Genomic DNA, 17819 nt, shown 5'->3' with positions numbered 1-17819 from the left:
AATGGTTGTATCATAAAGTTGTTTAGTTCAATACTCAATTATCACATTATTATAACTATATAAATGTTCTTCACAGTTGAGCCACACAGTAAACTATACTGTAATTACTTTTTCTTTTCTGTACTACTTCATGTGTTTCTTTAAAGTTAGTACATTTTTTTGCATGTTTCTATGACTTTTCAAAACTTGTTCACAGTTCCCTAGATCACGAGATGTCTAGACTCACCAGGTATTGTACCAATCCATCTTTCTTTCTTTTTTTTTTTTTTTTGAGACGGAGTCTTGCTCTGCCGCCCAGGCTGGGGTGCAGTGGCCGGATCTCAGCTCACTGCAAGCTCCGCCTCCCAGGTTTACGCCATTCTCCTGCCTCAGCCTCCCGAGTAGCTGGGACTACAGGCGCCCGCCACCTCACCCGGCTACTCTTTTGTATTTTTTAGTAGAGAGGGGTTTCACCGTGTTAGCCAGGATGGTCTCGATCTCCTGACCTCGTGATCCGCCCGTCTCGGCCTCCCAAAGTGCTGGGATTACAGGCTTGAGCCACCGCGCCCGGCCACCAATCCATCTTTCTAAAGAAGTCTCTCCCAGAGCCATGTGACCCCGCTCCCCCGACTCCCCCCGCAACTAAGCCAGCTCCCTGTAGTCCTGATGCACAGCTGCCACCCTGGGATGTCCCTTCACCATCATCCTGAAAGGTACTTTGTTTCTCATCTGTGCTAGATCTGCTTTCTATACTCAAACTCCTAGTCTTCTTTCTTGGCTTATGCCTTCATTTCAGTGAAAAATAGTTCATCCTCTAGGAACTTTCTACAAAAGCATACTCCCCCAACTTGATTGAGAGATTGGCTGGATACAGAATGCTGGATTGGTAATGATTTCCCTTCAGGATTTTGAAGCCACTGTGCCAATGCCTTTTAGTTTCCAGTTTTGCTGTTAAGAAATCTAAAGTCATTTAGATTCTTGACCCTTAGTATGTGACCTGTTTTCCAGGAACAGCAAGCGGGCCAGAATTGTTAGAACAAAGTGGGCAAAGGAGAAGAGTAGGGTGGAAGGGGACAGATCACACAGGGCCATGTAAATTTTGTTTTTTTACTCTGAGTCTCATGGAAGATACTGTAGGAATCTGAGCAAAGGAGAAACATTACTGACTTCACTAAAATGGATCACTTCAACTGCTGTAGTGAGACTAAACTTGAAGGGGCTTGGGGGTAGCAAGAAGGCAGAAACAAGGTGATCCATAAAGTGGCTAAATGCAGCAATCCAGGCAAGAGATGACGGTAGATTAGACCAAGGTGTTGCATTGGAGGTGTGAAAAATGGCTGGATTCTGGATGTATTTTTAAGGTTGACCCAAAGGATGATTCTGCATCAGATGTGGGTTGAAAGAAGAGGGTAGGCCGGGCATGGTGGCTCACACCTGTAATCCCAGCACTTTGGGAGGCTGAGGCAGGTGGATCACGACATCAAGAGATTAAGACCATCCTGGTAGTTTTGGTGAATACTACCAATATGGTGAAACCCCGTCTCTACTAAAATTACAAAAATTACCTGGGCGTGGTGGCACACGCCACCACACCCAGCTGAGGCAGGAGAATCACTTGAACTCAGGAGGCAGAGATTGCAGTGAGCCAAGATCGTGCCACTGCACTCCAGCCTAAACAACAGAGTGAGACTCCATCTCAAAAACAACAATAAAAAAAAAAGAGAGAGAGAGAGAGGGTAAAAGATAATTGAACCGAAATTGTTACCTGAACATTCAGAATACTGAAATAAATAGGGAAGACAGAGGAATGTAAGCTTAGGGGCAAGATAAATTTGGTTACACACATGTCAAATTTAAAAGCCTATTAGTTTCCAAATGGAAAAGATGTGTCAACATCTGGATACACAAAAATCTGGAATCCAGAGGCATAAGCATCTTAGCCCAGCTGGCATTGGGGCATGACTTTGGTTCTAGTTTTGACCACTTACCCTGCCTTTTATCCTATTTCCCATGCCAGGCTCTCCAATGTGAGCTACAAAATATTCTTTAATAACTCCTTTCTCAAACTCCTGGTCTCAAGTGATCCACCCGCCTCAGCCTCCCAAAGTGCTGGGATTACAGGCATGAGCCACCGTGTCCAGCCTAATCATCCAGAATGTCTATTACTCATAATGAAGAACCTTAACTGGTAACACTATTAAATCAGGAAAAGGGCCAGGTGTGGTGGCTCAAACCTGTAATCCCAGCACTTTGGGAGGCCTAGGTCACTGGATCACCTGAGGTCAGGAATTCGAGACCAGCCTGGCTAACATGGTGAATCCCCATCTCTAGTAAAAACACAAAAACTAGGCCGGGCACAGTGGTTCACGCTTGTAATCCCAGCACTTTGGGAGGCCAAGGCGGGTGGATCATCTGACGTTAGGAGTTTGAGATCAGCCTGGCCAACATGGCGAAACCCCGTCTCTACTAAAAATACAAAAATTAGCCGAGTGTGGCGGCTGGCGCCTATAATCCCAGCTACTCGGGAGGCTGAGGCAGGAGAATCGCTTGAATGCGGGAGGCAGAAGTTGCAGTGAGCCGAGATGGCGCCATTGCACTCCAGCCTGGGCAACAAGAACAAAACTCCGTCTCAAGAAAAAAAAAAAAAAAACTAGCCAGGTGTGGTGCCATGTGCCTATAATCCCAGCTACTCGGGAGGCTGAGGCAGGAGAATGGCCTGAACCCGGGAGGCGGAGCTTGCAGTGAGCTGAGATCGCATCACTGCACTCCAGCCTGGGGAACAGAGTGAGACTCTGTCTCAAAAAAAAAAAAAAAAAATTTAACATAAGAGATTTATGTATCATACTCTTTACTTGAGCATTATTTATAGTAGTATATAGTATACTTTATTATTTATGAAAAGGAACTAATAATAAAATCCTAACTGCTCCTAAGTTGTATATATTCCTTGGCAAAGCTCATCCATTTCCACAGAATAGGCAAAACTAAACCACAGCCCAGCATACAACTAATGAGCTAATCTGTAAATAATCATTAAAATCCTCAAGTATCTCCAGGTGTCTACTTGCTATAAGAACTTCAAATTCTGAAAAAGTGATGATACTCTGGCCTTCAAAAAAACCCAATTACATTACATGAGGTCAACAAAAAAACCCCAAAATTCCAAACTAGTACTTGAAATAAGATGTTACTCTAATATAAAGATAAATTAAATGTCCATTTTCAGAAAATGAGAATAAATCTGTTCTGTCGTCATACTGTATCAGTAACTACATCTGTGAGTTTCCTAAGCACACAGGGATTTAAATTCTCGTAGTTATAACAAACGGCAAAAAAGTATAACCGCACATAAATTGCTTTTAAAATACAGACTGCCATCCTGGCTAACACGGTGAAACCCCGTCTCTACTAAAAAAATACAGAAAACTAGCCGGGTGAGGTGGCGGGCGCCTGTAGTCCCAGCTACTCGGGAAGCTGAGGCAGGAGAATGGTGTGAACCCAGGAGGCGGAGCTTGCAGTGAGCTGAGATCCCGGCCACTGCACTCCAGCCTGGGCGACAGAGCGAGACTCTGTCTCAAAAACAACAAAAAAAATTCAGACTGGGAGTTAACTTAGAGTTCTATAGAGCTGTCAGACAACAGGTACTAAGAAAAAAGGCCCTCTGAAGTATAAAAGTAGAAGATAACGGATGAGGTGGGGTGCAGTGGCTCATGCCTATAATCCCAACACTTTGGGAGGCTAAGGTGGGAGGATCACTTAAGGCCAGGAGTTCGAGACCAGCCTGGGCAACCTGGGGAGATCCCATCTCTACCAAAATGTAAAAAATTAGTTGGGCATGGTGGTGCATGCCTGTAATCCTAGCTACCTGGGAGGCTAAAGTGGGAGGATTGCTTGAGCCCAGGAGTTCAAGGTTGCAGTGAGCTATGACCACACCACTGCACTCTAGCTTGGGGGAAAGAATAAGACCCTGACTCAAAAAAAAAAAAAAAAAAAAAAGGCTAGTGCGGGACTCAGGCCTGTAGTCCCAGCACTTATTGAATTCAGGAGTTCAAGACCAGCCTGGGCAACATGGTGGAACCCCACCGCCTCTACAAAAAAAAAAAAAAAAGTTAGCTAGGTGTGGTGGCTGGTGCCTGTGGTCCCAGCTACTCAAGAGACTGAGGTAGGAGGACTGCTTGAGCCCGGGAGACAGAGGTTGCAGTGAGCAGAGATCGTGCCACTGCCCTACAGCCTGTGTGACAGCAAAATCATGTCTCAAAAAAAATGATGATAACGGATGTATGAGAGGTTGAAAAGCCTATCAGAAAAGAATATTGGCTGGGCACAGTGGCTCACGCCTGTAATCCCAGCACTTTGGGAGGCCAAGGCAGGCAGATCACCTGAGGTCAGGAGTTCGAGACCAGCCTGGCCAACATGGTAAAACCCCATCTCTACTAAAAATATAAAAAACAGCTCGGCGTGGTGGCAGGCACCTGTAATCCCAGCTGCTCGGGAGGCTGAGGCATGAGAATCATTTGAATCCAGGAGGCGGAAGTTGCAGTGAGCAAAGATTGGGTCATTGCACTCCAGCCTGGGCAACAGAGCGAGACTCCATGTCAAAAAACAAACAAACAAAAACTATCGGCTTGTTGCTTCATAAACAAATATTCTCTCCTTAGACTCATCTATTTTTACATAAAGTTATCAGAGCCATCACATTACCATTATATTTCTATACCCTCAAGAATCTGATTTAATGTATAAGTTCTTATTTTATTCCTTTCCTTCTGAGGCATTCTTAAGGATTCCAAGTCCTAGTGCATGCTGACTCTAAAAAAGTACCTCACTGACAAGAAACACATTTCTGATCACTACATGTAGCAACACTGAGCCAGCAGAAAACCTGCTTATTAGTTATTGACAACTCAAATATTTGAGCAAATGTTTGTACCTACCTTTATTAACTGACGTATATACAAGAGTATTCTAAAACAATAAAATGTTGTTACAGGTTGAGTATCCCTAATCTGAAACCTTCAAATGCTTCAAAATCTGAAATTTTTTGAGCACCAACATGATGCTCAAAGGAAATGCTCTTTGGAGCATTTTGGATTTTCAGATTAGGGATGTCAAACCAGTAAGTATAATGCAAATATTCCAAAATGCTTTAATCCAAAACACCTCTGGTCCCAAGCATTTCAGATAAGCGATACTCGACCAGTATAATGTATAATATAAGAATATACTTCACTGTAAATAATGGTCAAATTTTTCCTTTTGCACATAAAAAGTATAAAGTATAATATAAATGGCCCTGTATTTAAGCTTATAGACTCCACTACAATGGACTCAATGAAACTATTCAAATCCTGTTGTTCTGAAATCTACCTCTGTCAAATAACTGATTTGTTTTCAGAAATGCTTTACATAATCTGGGCTCAGTGGCTCACGCCTGTAATCCCAGCACTTTTGGGGGCTGAGGTTGGCAGATCACCTGAGGTCAGGAGTTCGACACCTGACCAAAAAAGCGAAACCCCGTCTCTACTAAAAATACAAAAATTAGCTGGGCGTGGTGGTGCGCACCTGCAATCCCACCTACTTGTGAAGCTGAGGCAGGAGAATCACTTGAACCCACGAGGTGGAGGTTACAGGGAGCTGAGATCGCACCACTGCACTCCAGCCTGGGTGACAGAGTGAGACTCTGTCTCAAAAAAAAAAAAAAAAAAAAGAGAAATGCTTTACACAGAGCTTTGTATTGTCATGCCGTATGCTGGTGTCGGATTTGAACTGTATCATAACAGGAACTGTCAATAGCAGCTTAGCAGGCAAACAAGCTCCACACAGCTAAAAACAATTTTATTTGTATTGATATAAAGTAGAAAAGGCAACATACGTATGTGTTATCTACCCATGATGGCAAATTTCACCAACATAAATCTGCCATAAAGACAGGAGTCTGGGCTGGGGAGGTGGATCACACCTGCATTCCCAGTACTTTGGGGGGCCAAGGCAGGCAGAACACTTGAGGTCAGGAGTTTGAGACCAGCCTGGCCAACATGGTGAAACCCAGTCTCTACTAAAAATGCAAATATTAGCCAGGCGTGGTGGCACACTCCTGTAGTCCCAGCTACTTGGGAGGCTGAGGCAGGAGAATCGCTTGAACTCAGGAGGTGGAGGCTGCAGTGAGCTGACATGGCACCACTACACTCCAGCCTGGGCAATAGAGCGAGACTCCATCTCAAAAAATAATAGTAATAATAAAGACGGTAGTCTGTTTTCATCTCTAATGAAATAATTGCTAGCAAACCTTTTTTTTTTTTTTTTTTTTTGAGACGCAGTCTCATTCTGTCGCCCAGGCTAGAGTGCGGTGGCATGATCTCAGCTCACTACAACCTCCGCCTCCTGGGTTCAAGCAATTCTTGTGCCTCAGCCTTCTGAGTAGCTGTGATTAAAAGTGTGCGCCACCATGCCTGGCAAACTTTTATATTTTTAGTAGAGATGGGGTTTTGCTTTGTTGGCCAAGCTGGTCTCAAACTCCTGAGCTCAAGTGATCTGCCCACCTCGGCTTTCCAAAGTACTGGGATTACAGGTGTGAGCCACTGTACCCGGCCACATTTTAATCATTACAACTTAAACAAATGTGGAATTTCAATTATGAAATACTTTTTAGTGACCATCAGATGAAAACTCTCCAATAACCAGTATTTTCATGCAAAGAGGATACAAGGGATACAGATCAGTTCAGAATAGGATTGTCCTATTCATCTCACCAGATTGATCAGTCTTCTCATTGCATGTTCATGAGAGCAAACACATTCACAGGGATCGAATCCACCTTCTGCCATGATTACCCAGCTTGATTTTACTTGGCTGTTTAAATCTGGTAAGAAGGAAAAAATACTGTAAGTCTACTATTCAGAATTACTCTTTCTCTTGAGCTGTGAAAAATTCTGACATTGTATACATTCACAATTGTTTTATTAAACTATGTATAGTTTGTATTTCTTAATGACCTGTATCAATTTATTAATCCTATATGAATTATGAATTTATACAGGTGATTGGCTACCCCTTCTGCCATCAGCCCATAAATACAAATGTCTTTAATGCTCTAAACTGGCCCCGCCTTTGATGCTGATGATGCTAGAACCTACTCTGCTTAATTACTCAATTATTTGACTTTATTAGCTCCAGTATGCAAATAATTTAAACCGGCCTTTACCCCCACCAAGAAAGACATGTGAAAAGGTATCTAAAATGATACCAAGGTTTATGGGGGGAAATTAATGGCATAGCTAAGAAATAGCTAGGTAGATTTCGAAAAATAAAGAGAAACAAATGAGAGGTCAAGATGGAGTATTGGCAACCAGATTTACTGTTCTGCCTAAAACAATTTTTTAAAAACTAGACAAAATACATGAAACAATTATTTTTATACATACATACATATATATATATATATATATATATATATATATATATTTTTTTTTTAGACAGAGTCTCACTCTGTCACCCAGGCTGGAGTACAGTGGTGTGATGTCGGCTCACTGCAACCTCCGCCTCCTGGGTTCAAGTGATTCTCCTGCCTCAGCTTCCTGAGTAGCTGGGATTACAGGCGCACACCACGCCCGGCTAATTTTCGTATTTTTAGTAGAGATGGGGTTTTGCCATGTTGGCCAGGGTGGTCTCAAACTCCTGACCTCAGGTGAGCTGCCCGCCTCGGCCTCCCAAAGTGCTAGGATTACAAGTGTGAGCCACAATGCCTGGCCAGAAACAATTGTTTTTAAGACATTAAGGCCAGGCATGATAGCTGACTCCTGTAATTCCAGCACTTTGGGAGGCTGAGGAGGGAGGATCACCTGAGCCCAGGAGTTTGAGATCAACCAGAGAAACCTAGTGAGACCTCATCTCTAAAAATAATTTAAAAATTAGTCGGGCACTGTGGCAGTGGCACACACCTGGGTCCCAGCTACTCAGAAGGCTGAGGTGGGAGGATTGTTTGAGCCCAGGCAGTCAAGGCTGCAATAAGCCATGATCATGCCACTGCATTCCAGCCTGGGCAACATAGTGAGTTCACATTAAAAAAAAAAAAAAAAAAGGGCCAGGCACGGTGGCTCACACCTGTAATCCCAGCACTTTGGGATGCCGAGGCGGGTGGATCACAAGGTCAGGAGATAGAGGCCATCCTGGCCAACATGGTGAAACCCCGTCTCTACTAAAAACACAAAAATTAGCCGGGCATGGTGGCGTGTGCCTGTAGTCACAGCTACTCAGGAGGCTGAGACAGGAGAATCGCTTGAACCCGTGAGGCAGAGGTTGCAGTGAGCCAAGATTGCGCCACTGCACTCCAGCCTGGCGACAGGGCAAGACTCCATCAAAAAAAAAAAAAAAAAAAAGACATCAAACATGAGGCTACAAAGAATAGTAATACCTCAGAGACAGAAAAACAAATGAGGTGAGCCCTATCACTGGCCCAGTTTACTGCCTCAAGGAGACTCTAGGCCCAATTACGGGGTGGAAAAACCCGAAGAAACTAGAAGAATGACTATATTAAGGAGAGACATTAAAGATAGTAAAATTATCCAATTGGACTTGTAGAGATTAAAACAATAGTGTCTGAGATGAAAAATATACCAGATGGGTTTAACAGCATATTAGACATTACAGAAGAAAAGATTACTGAACTTGAAGACATAATAACAGTAGCTATCAAAAATGAAATAACAGAAAAAAGGGTGATAAACCAGTAGTCCCAGCTACTTGGGTGGGTGGGACAGGAGAACCATTTGAGCCCAGGAGTTCAAGGCCAGCCTGAGCAACAAAGTGAGAACCCATCTCTGAAAAAATAAACAAAAACATACATAGGCCATTAGTGAGCTGTGGGACAACTTCAAATGGTCTAATATATGTGAACTGTGGCCACATCTATCAAAACTTATCAAATTGTATATTTAAATGTACATAGTTTATTGTTTATCAATTATATCTCAATAACAAGTAAAATTAATGCTTATATACAGCATTAGTCACGGAAAACCATTCTGGTTAAAAGGTGGAATAGGCCGGGCACGGTGGCTCAAGCCTGTAATCCCAGCACTTTGGGAGGCTGAGGCAGGTGGATCACGAGGTCAGGAGATCGAGACTATCCTGGCTAACATGGTGAAACCCCGTCTCTACTAAAAATACAAAAACAACTAGCCGGGCGTGGTGGCGGGCGCCTGTAGTCTCAGCTACTTGGGAGGCTGAGGCGGGAGAATGGCGTGAACCCGGGAGGCGGAGCTTGCAGTGAGCCGAGATCACGCCACTGCACTCCAGCCTGGGAGACACAGCGAGACTCCGTCTCAAAAAAAAAAAAAAAAAAAAAAAAAAAAAAAAAAAAAAAGGTGGAATAGGCAGATCAATAAAACAATTCATAAATTAACTTAAAGGAACTTAGTTCATTCACTCAAAAATATTTAGTGCTTGTGCTAGGCCTATTAGAAATTTAAAAGTAGGCTGAGCATGGTGGCTCATACCTGTAATCCTAGCACTTGCGAGGCTGTGGCAAGAGGATCACTTGAGCTCAGGAGTTTGAGAATAGCCTGAGCAACATAGTGAGACCTCATCTCTATAAAAAGAAAAAAGAAAAAAGAAATTTAAAGTAAGCAAAAACTGATAGTTCTTACCCTAATAGTGTTCACATTCTAGTAGTAAAGATACTAATCTAAACGTTTTTAAAATTATAAATATAAACTGATAAATGCTATAAAAGATAAATGAAAGAGTGAAAAAGACAACTCCCAGAATGGATATTTGCAAATCATCTGTCCGATAAAGGTTTAATATTCACAATATATAAAGAATTTCTATAACTCAATAACAAAAGATAAGCATTTTAAAAATGGCAAATAACTTGAACAGACATTTATTCAAAGAAAATATACAAATGGCCAATAATTATATTAGAAATGCTTAAAGTCAGTAATCATTAGGGAGATGCAAATCAAAACCACAGTTAGATACCACTTCATACCTACTAGTATGGCCATAATCAAAATGGAAAATAAGTAATGTGAAAAATTAGAACCCTCACATAACCCTCATGTAAAATGGTGGTGTGGCTGCTGTGGAAAATAGTTTGACAGTTCCTCAAAAGTTAAACACAGATTATCTATCATAAGACTCAACAATTCTACTCATAGGTATATACCTAAAAGATTTGAAAACATGGACTCAAGATTGGGCATGGTGGCTCACGCCTGTAATCCCAGCACTTTTGAAAGCCGAGGTGGGAGGGTATTTTGAAAATACCCAGGCAACACGGTGAGAAAGACCCTGTCTCTATTTATAAACAATAACAAAAAAAGAAAACGTGAACTCCAACAGATACGTATTTACCAAATAGTCACAGCAGCATTGTTTGCAATGGGCAAGAGACAGAAACAACCCAAGTGTCCATCGACTGAAAAATGGATAAACAAAATGTGGTGTACACATACAATGGGGATATTCAGCTGTAAAAAGGAATGAAGTTCTGATATATGTTACAACATGAAGGAACTCTGAAAACATTCATCAACCTGAAATTAGCCAGACAAAAAATAATATGGTATGATTCAATTTATATGAAATATCTAGCTAGAATAGGCAAATTCATGGAGACAGGAAGTAGAATGGTGACTTCCAGGGACTTAAGGAAGAAAGAAATGGGGAGTTACTGCTTAACGAGTAGAGTTTGTATCTGTGGTAATAAAAAAGTTTTCAAAATGATGGTGATGATTGTACAACACTGTGAATGTAATTAATGTCATCAAATTGTACACTTTAAAACTGGTTAAAACTGCAAATTTTGTTATATTTTACCCCAATAAAAAAATCACTCTGGCTGCCTAGAGCTGGAAAGGAAAAGGAAAATTGCAAGGAAAATAGGGAGTGACTGCTAACATGTATAGGCTCTTTTAGGGGCTGAAAAAAATGTTTTATGGTGATAATCACACAACTCTGTGAATATACTAAAAGCCACTGTACTGTACATTTTATTTTATTTATTTATTTTTTTGAGATGGAGTCTTGCTCTGTCACCCGGGCTGGAGTACAGTGTCATGATCTCGGCTCACTGAAACCTCCACCTCCCGAGTTCAAGCAATTCTCCTGCCTCAGTCTCCCGAGTAGCTGGGACTACAGGTGCGTGCTACCATGCCTGGCTAATTTTTTCTATTTTTTTTTTTATAGAGACAGTGTTTCACCATGTTAGCCAGGATGGTCTCGAACTCCTGACCTAGTGATCTGACTGCCTCAGCCTCCCAAAGTGCTGGGATTACAGGCATGAGCCACCATGCCCGGCCTGTATTGTACATTGTACATGGGTGCATTGTATGGTATGTGAATCATATCTCAAAAAAGCTGTTATGTAAATGGTGCCTAGAGAGCACATACACATTCTAAACTCATCTGGCGTGTCAGGGAAGATTTTACTGAAGAATTAACTAGGAGTTGAGAATGGAGGAATGAGTTAAATACATTAGGGTGAGGTAGAGGTAGAAGGTGTGAGACTTGGGGGTGGAGGGCATTCTAGACACAAAGGGAAAAGTAATACAAAGGTCCTTAATGATTAAGAGTATGACACATTGGAGGAACTGAAAGAAAGCCACAATGTGCTAGAATCCAGAGAGCAGAGTGGTTTAACATGAGACAGGACAGGTCAGAGGGAGTCATGCCACAAAGGGTCTTTCAGGCCATGTTCATGATTAGGTCGTTACCCCAAGAGTAATGTGAAGAACAACGTGAAGCAATGTGCTTTCATCCTGGTATGTTCTAAAAAGACCACCTTGGCTGCACGATGGAAAACTGAGAAAAGGGAAGCCACAGTATGTAGAGGGAACCTAGTTAAAATGCTTTTTCAACAGATCAGTGACAATGGTGGGGCTCCTTGGAGAACGATATTTTAACAACAGCATATTGAATCACTGGAAGGAAGACAAGTTATTTCCTAAATCGTGTTAGCTCCCTCCCTATTCTCATTCTTTATGCCAAAATAAATTCTAGACACATGAGTGATTTAACTTTTTATTTTGAGACAAGGTCTCCCTCTGTTGCCCAGGCTGGAGTGCAGTGGCGCGAACACCCCTCACCGCAGCCTCAAACTCCCAGGCTCAAGTGATCCTTCCCTCTCAGCCTCCCAAGTAGCTAGGACCACAGGTACACACCCCACCTTGCTAGTTTTAAATTTTCTACAAAGATGGGGTCTCCCTATGTTGCCCAGGCTGGTCTTGAACTCTTGAGCTCAAGTGATCCTCCCTCCTTAGCCTTCCAAAGTGCTGAAATTACAGGTGTGAGCCACCGCACCTGGCCCAGTTTAACTTTTAAAAATGAAGTCACACATAAAATTAGTCAACTACAGCAACAGATTAGAATACAGTATTCACAAACTGACCCATGATTTTACTGAAATTTAGAATATGCAAAAGGTGCCATTTAAAAACATGGATTATTTAATAAATGGCAGGGTAATTGTCTTTTTTTTTTTTTTTAAGGTAAACTGTGACACACACATAAAGCACTGGAGGCCTGAGCAATATAGCAAGACCCCATCTACAAAAAATTTTTTTTTAATTAGCTGGGTGTGGTGGCGTGTACCTGTAGTTCTAACTACTCTGGAGGCTGAAGTGGGAAGATTACTTGAGCCCAGGAGTTTGAGACCATTGTGAGCTATGATCACATCACTGCACTCCAGCCTGAGTGACAGAACTAGACCTGGTCTCTTAAAAAAAAAAAAAAAAACTGAAAGAACATACATCAGACTTAATATAGGGGAACAGAGTTTCACTGTCAATTTTTACATTTCTTATGAGCATGTATTTATGTATTAAGACTTCTAAAATACAAATTTTAATTTTAAAAAGCCACACATATATAATTACAAGAAGATGACTGGGATACATATAGAATATAAGTCCAAGAAACCATGAAGGAAAGGACTAATAATTTTAACAACCAAAACCAATAAAAGTTTCTATAAAACCAAAAATATACCATAAAATGAAAAGACAACAAACTTGAAAAACCATGTGTAATATCAGGGCTAGTTTCCTTAATTTACAGAGAATTCTGAAAAAATCAGTATGAAAATGGCAACCTAGTAGAAAAGTGAGCGAAGATTACATTCACAGGAAAACACAGAGCCAATAAGCAAATACAAAATGGAAATGTAAATCAACACAATCTTACACGTATCAGGAGATTGATAAAATTAATTCATCCAGCCAGGCACAGTGGCTCACGCCTGTAATCCCAGCACTCTGGGAGGCCAAGGCAGGCCTGACCTGAGGTCAGGAGTTCGAGACAAGCCTGGCCGACATGGCCAAACCCCATCTCTACTAAAAATACAAAAATTAGCTGGGCACGGTGGTGGGTGCCTGTAATCCCAGCTACTCGGGAGACTGAGGCAGGAGAATCGCTTGAACTCAGGGGGTGGAGGTTGCAGTGACCCAAGATAGTGCCAATTCACTCCAGCCTGAGCAACAGAGCAAGACTCCATCTCAAAAAAAAAAAAAAAAAAAAAATTAGCCAGGCGTGGTGGTGTGCGCCTGTAATCCTAGCTACTCAGGAGGCTGACAGGAGAATCGATGAACCCAGGAGGTGGAGGTTATAGTAAGCCGAGATTGCACCACTGCACTCCAGCCTGGGCAACAGAGCAAGACTCCATCTCAAAATAATAATAATAATTCAGCCTAGTTAATTTGAATATCCATATTCAAACAAGCATGCAAAATTTCTGTACAGCATGTTTACTGGAATACCGTAACAGCAAAGAAAAAAGTAATGCAAAGGATTTATCAGTGTTGTTTCGATTAAATGATGCAATGAGTACATAAGATCCTATACAGCTGTTAGAAAAATTAAGGTAGATTTCTACGTGGTGATTTGGTGAAACAACCAAAATATATTGAGATGAAATCAAGCCATAAACAGGGCAAACCTTTCCATCTAATATCCTTCTAGATCTGCCTGCCTGAGCTAAAGGTAGAAGGGGAGGTGAGGATTGGAAGGGGAGATGGAGATGTGGCCTAAGCTGGAGAGGCTCACTTTCTGGAAGGTAAGCAAACCATGTGTAAACTCTACTTCACAGTTTTGTCTGAGGCCACTCTGTCCACACCTTTTTTTAAAAAAAAAAAAAAAGCTGATTAGCTTTCACGTTTGATTGTATATATCCAACACAGAAAACTCTGACAGTAAATATAACCTACCCTTATATATAAAGTTCACCGGTATGCCGGGCACGGTGGCTCACGCCTGTAATCCCAGCACTTTGGGAGGCCGAGGCGGGTGGATCACGAGGTCAGGAGATCAAGACCATCCTGGCTAACATGGTGAAACCCCGTCTCTACTAAAAATACAAAAAATATCATGCCACTGCATTTCAGCCTGGGCGACGGTGAGACTCTGTCTCAAAAAAAAAAGTTCACCGGTAAATTTCTGTGTCTCAACTGTCTTTTCTTTTTTGTTGTTGTTTTTTCTTTCTTGAGACGGAGTTTCGCTCTTGTTACCCCAGTTGGAGTGCAATGGCGCAATCTTGGCTCACTGCAACCTCCACCTCCCAGGTTCAAGCAATTCTCCTGCCTCAGCCTCCCAAGTAGCTGGGATTACAGGCATGCGCCACCACACCCGGCTAATTTTTTATTATTAGTAGATACTAATAATACTGTGTTGGTTAAAATGAAGATATTTTACTAAGATTTTCTTATTTTTTAAAAATTTGAGACAGGGTCTCACTGTGTCACCAAGGCTGGAGTGCAGTGGCACAATCACAGTTCACTGCAGCCTCGACTTGCCAGGCTCCAGCTATCCTTCCACTTCAGCCTCCCTAGTAGCTGGGACTGCAGGCACCTGCCAACATGCCTAATTTTTATATTTTTGGTAGAGACGGGGTTTTGCCATGTTTCCCAGGTTGGTCCTGAACTCCTGAGGTTAAGAAATCCACCTGCCTTGGCCTCCCATAGTGCCGGGATTATTGGCATGAGTCAACAAGCTGGCCTTTTACTAAGGTTTTTATAAAACAAATTCAAATACAGAAATGACCACCTCTGTAGCCTCTGAACACAGAACTTTAAGAAAGCACAAGCACACTGGCTTTCATAAAGAAAGGGAGACTTGTTTTTATCACTGTATTACCCACCAAAATTGTAAAACATGGCTATTTTAAAATCTCTTTTTAATTCATTAAATTAACAAAATCAGACTCCACCACCACCCCTAAAAAAAAAACAGAGCTTCTGGAGGGCAGAAATCTTAGTCATCATCTCTGAACACCACCTATACTGCTTAGCCACAGCACTCACAGAATAAATATTTACTGAATTCTTGACAATGTTTATTTTCTCTACATCTATATGTGCCAGGAACAAGTAAATCAACTAGAATTTTAAATTATACTTCAGTCTTAATTAGCCTCCAGTAAAACGAGAAAGTATATTTATAAATAGGACATTCCTCAATAGTGCTACACTTCTGTGGAACTTTCTTCCTGTAAACTTGAGCTGTTTTAAGTACTACTTGGTTTTCAGTTAACAGTTTCCATTTTAAAATCACTGGGGTTTTTTTTTTGAAAATAGGATGAACACAGTTCTCTTTTGATGAAGACCCAAAAACAAGTGTCAACACAAACCAGCAGCTAGGCACCAGAAGAAAAAAACTTAACCAGTCCCACCGCACATTTAAATCCCGTGGTCTCCAGAGACATTAAGCTGCTCTATCCTAGGCAAGACAGAACAGTGTGACTGAATCAGAACTTTAGTAAATCTGCCTCAATAAGGTCTTTGATAGAAAGTAATTTAAAACAATGTTTCATCTTGTATGTTTCACAGACTTGTTCATCTCCCCAATATATATCCCTAATGTTAGAGAACAATGCCAATACCAAAGTCACGGGGGGCTTGATCCTTGAGGACAAGCAGCTTCAAGACTTGTTTCTCAAAAACGTGCAACAGGTTATAAAGGTCTAAGTCATGAAAACATAAATAGTTTACTAAGAAAATTCAAAATAGCCAGGCACGGTGGCTCACACTTGTAATCGCAGCATTTTGGGAGGCCAAGGAGGGTGGATCACCTGAGGTTAGGAGTTCAAGACCAGTGTGGCCAACATGGTGTGAAACCCAGTCTCTACTAAAAATATAAAAATGTGCTGGGCATGGTGGTGCAAACGCCTGTAATCCCAGCTGCTTGGGAGGCTGAAGCAGAATTGCTTGAACCTGGGAGGGTTATAGTGAGCCAAGATGGCACCATTGCACTCTAGCCTGGGCAACAAGAGCAAAATTCAGTTACAAAATAAATAAACAAATAAATAAAAGGAAAGTCAATAGAATCGAGGAGCAGTAAGGGAAGCAAACATAGGCATAGATGCAATAAAAGAGACAGTAAGTTGATAATTATTGAAGTTGTGTTATAGGTTCTGGGGAGTTCCTAGGCTACCTTTTTTTTTTTTTTTTAGATGGAGTTTTTGCTCTTGTTGCCCAAGCTGGAGTGCAGTGGCGCGATCTTGGCTCACTGCAACCTCTACCTCCCAGGTTCAAGCGATTCTCCTGCCTCAGCCTCCAGAGTAGTTGGGATTACAGGTGTGCGCCACATGCCTGCCTAATTTTTTGTATTTTTAGTAGAGATGGAGTTTTGCCATGTTGGATAGGCTGGTCTTGAACTCCCAACCTCAGGTGATCTGCCTGCCTCAGCCTCCCAAAGTGCTGGGATTACAGGCATGAGCCACTGCACCTGGCCCCTATGCTACTTTTCAAAAATTTTTTTATATTTCCATAATAGTCACTGAATTTGTATGTCAGCATTTTCCCATTTTTGTGATAGCAATCTGACTTCAGGTATATATTAAGCAACATGGTTTATAAGTGACTTTTTATGTAGCATTAAGGGCAAAATAAACATGTCTGAAGCTCTCAAACAATTCTTAGCACAGAAAAGCAGGGAAATAACATGACTGTTGAGAAGGCAAAAAGCAATTCCCCTTATTCTGCAGGTGCAGGTCACTTTCTCTCCTCTACAACTAACACCTTTCCTGGTAGAATTTGGCAGGAATAACTCAGCTGAGTCATACTGTTGCTACATGTGGTGAGGGAATTTTCCAGTGCTGTTAACCAATTTATCATTGCTGTTAGAACCTTAAGCACTCCAGCTCATGCAAGCTCATGAAAGAGATAAAGGGAGTTAAAATAGCCGATAGAGTCTCTAAAATGTTTTTTTATTTTTTAAAATTTATTTATAGAGACAAGGTCTTGCTATGTTGCCCAGGCTGATCTTGAACTCCTGGGCTAAAGTGATCCTCCCACCTTGGCCTCCAGAAGCATTGGGATTACAGGCGTGAGGAACAACATCCGGCCCGAAAGTAAGACATTAATATTAGGGGAAGCTGGGTGAGGAGTATATAATAACTTTGTATTACCTTTGCAACTTTTCTGTAAGTCTAAATTTATCGCAAAATAAAAATATTTACTTAAAAAATGTCAAGTCCAACAGACCTTTAAAAAATAAATAAATGGATGGAGGGATTTTTAGGGCAATGAAACAATTCTGTATACTACTACAGTGGTAGATATGTGTCATTATACATTTGTCAAACTCCGTAAGATGTACAATACCAAGAGTGAACCCTAATGTAAACTATGACTTTAGGTAAAAACGACTTTTCAATGTTTGGTTCGTTGACTATAACAAAAGGTTAACACTCTGGTGTCTGATAGTAGGGAAGCTATGCATGTGTGGGGGCAAGGGATATATAAGAACTCTATACTTTCTTTTCTTTTTTTTTTTTTTTTTTTGAGACGGAGTCTCTCTCTGTCACCCAGGCTGCAGTGCAGTGGCCGGATCTCAGCTCACTGCAA

The 17819-nt window shown here is 41.5% G+C and overlaps 1 protein-coding gene across 2 annotated transcripts in view; it reads right to left on the bottom strand.

Moving 5' to 3' along the window:
* The window catches only part of LOC105487728 (small integral membrane protein 14), a 91850-nt gene that overhangs the window by 50457 nt on the left and 23574 nt on the right, over positions 1 to 17819 (bottom strand). For both annotated transcript variants that reach the window (XM_011751349.2, XM_011751350.3), the window contains exon 2: positions 6729 to 6838. In XM_011751349.2, the coding sequence (XP_011749651.1) occupies positions 6729 to 6803 (75 nt within the window). In that variant the 5' untranslated portion in view covers positions 6804 to 6838. The remainder of the gene's footprint in view (positions 1 to 6728; positions 6839 to 17819) is intronic.

The sequence above is a fragment of the Macaca nemestrina genome, chromosome 3, assembly GCF_043159975.1.
Source record: "Macaca nemestrina isolate mMacNem1 chromosome 3, mMacNem.hap1, whole genome shotgun sequence".
Lineage (NCBI taxonomy): Eukaryota > Metazoa > Chordata > Mammalia > Primates > Cercopithecidae > Macaca > Macaca nemestrina.
Note: the sequence above shows the minus strand (reverse complement) of the source record. Positions and strands in the feature narration are given on the sequence as shown.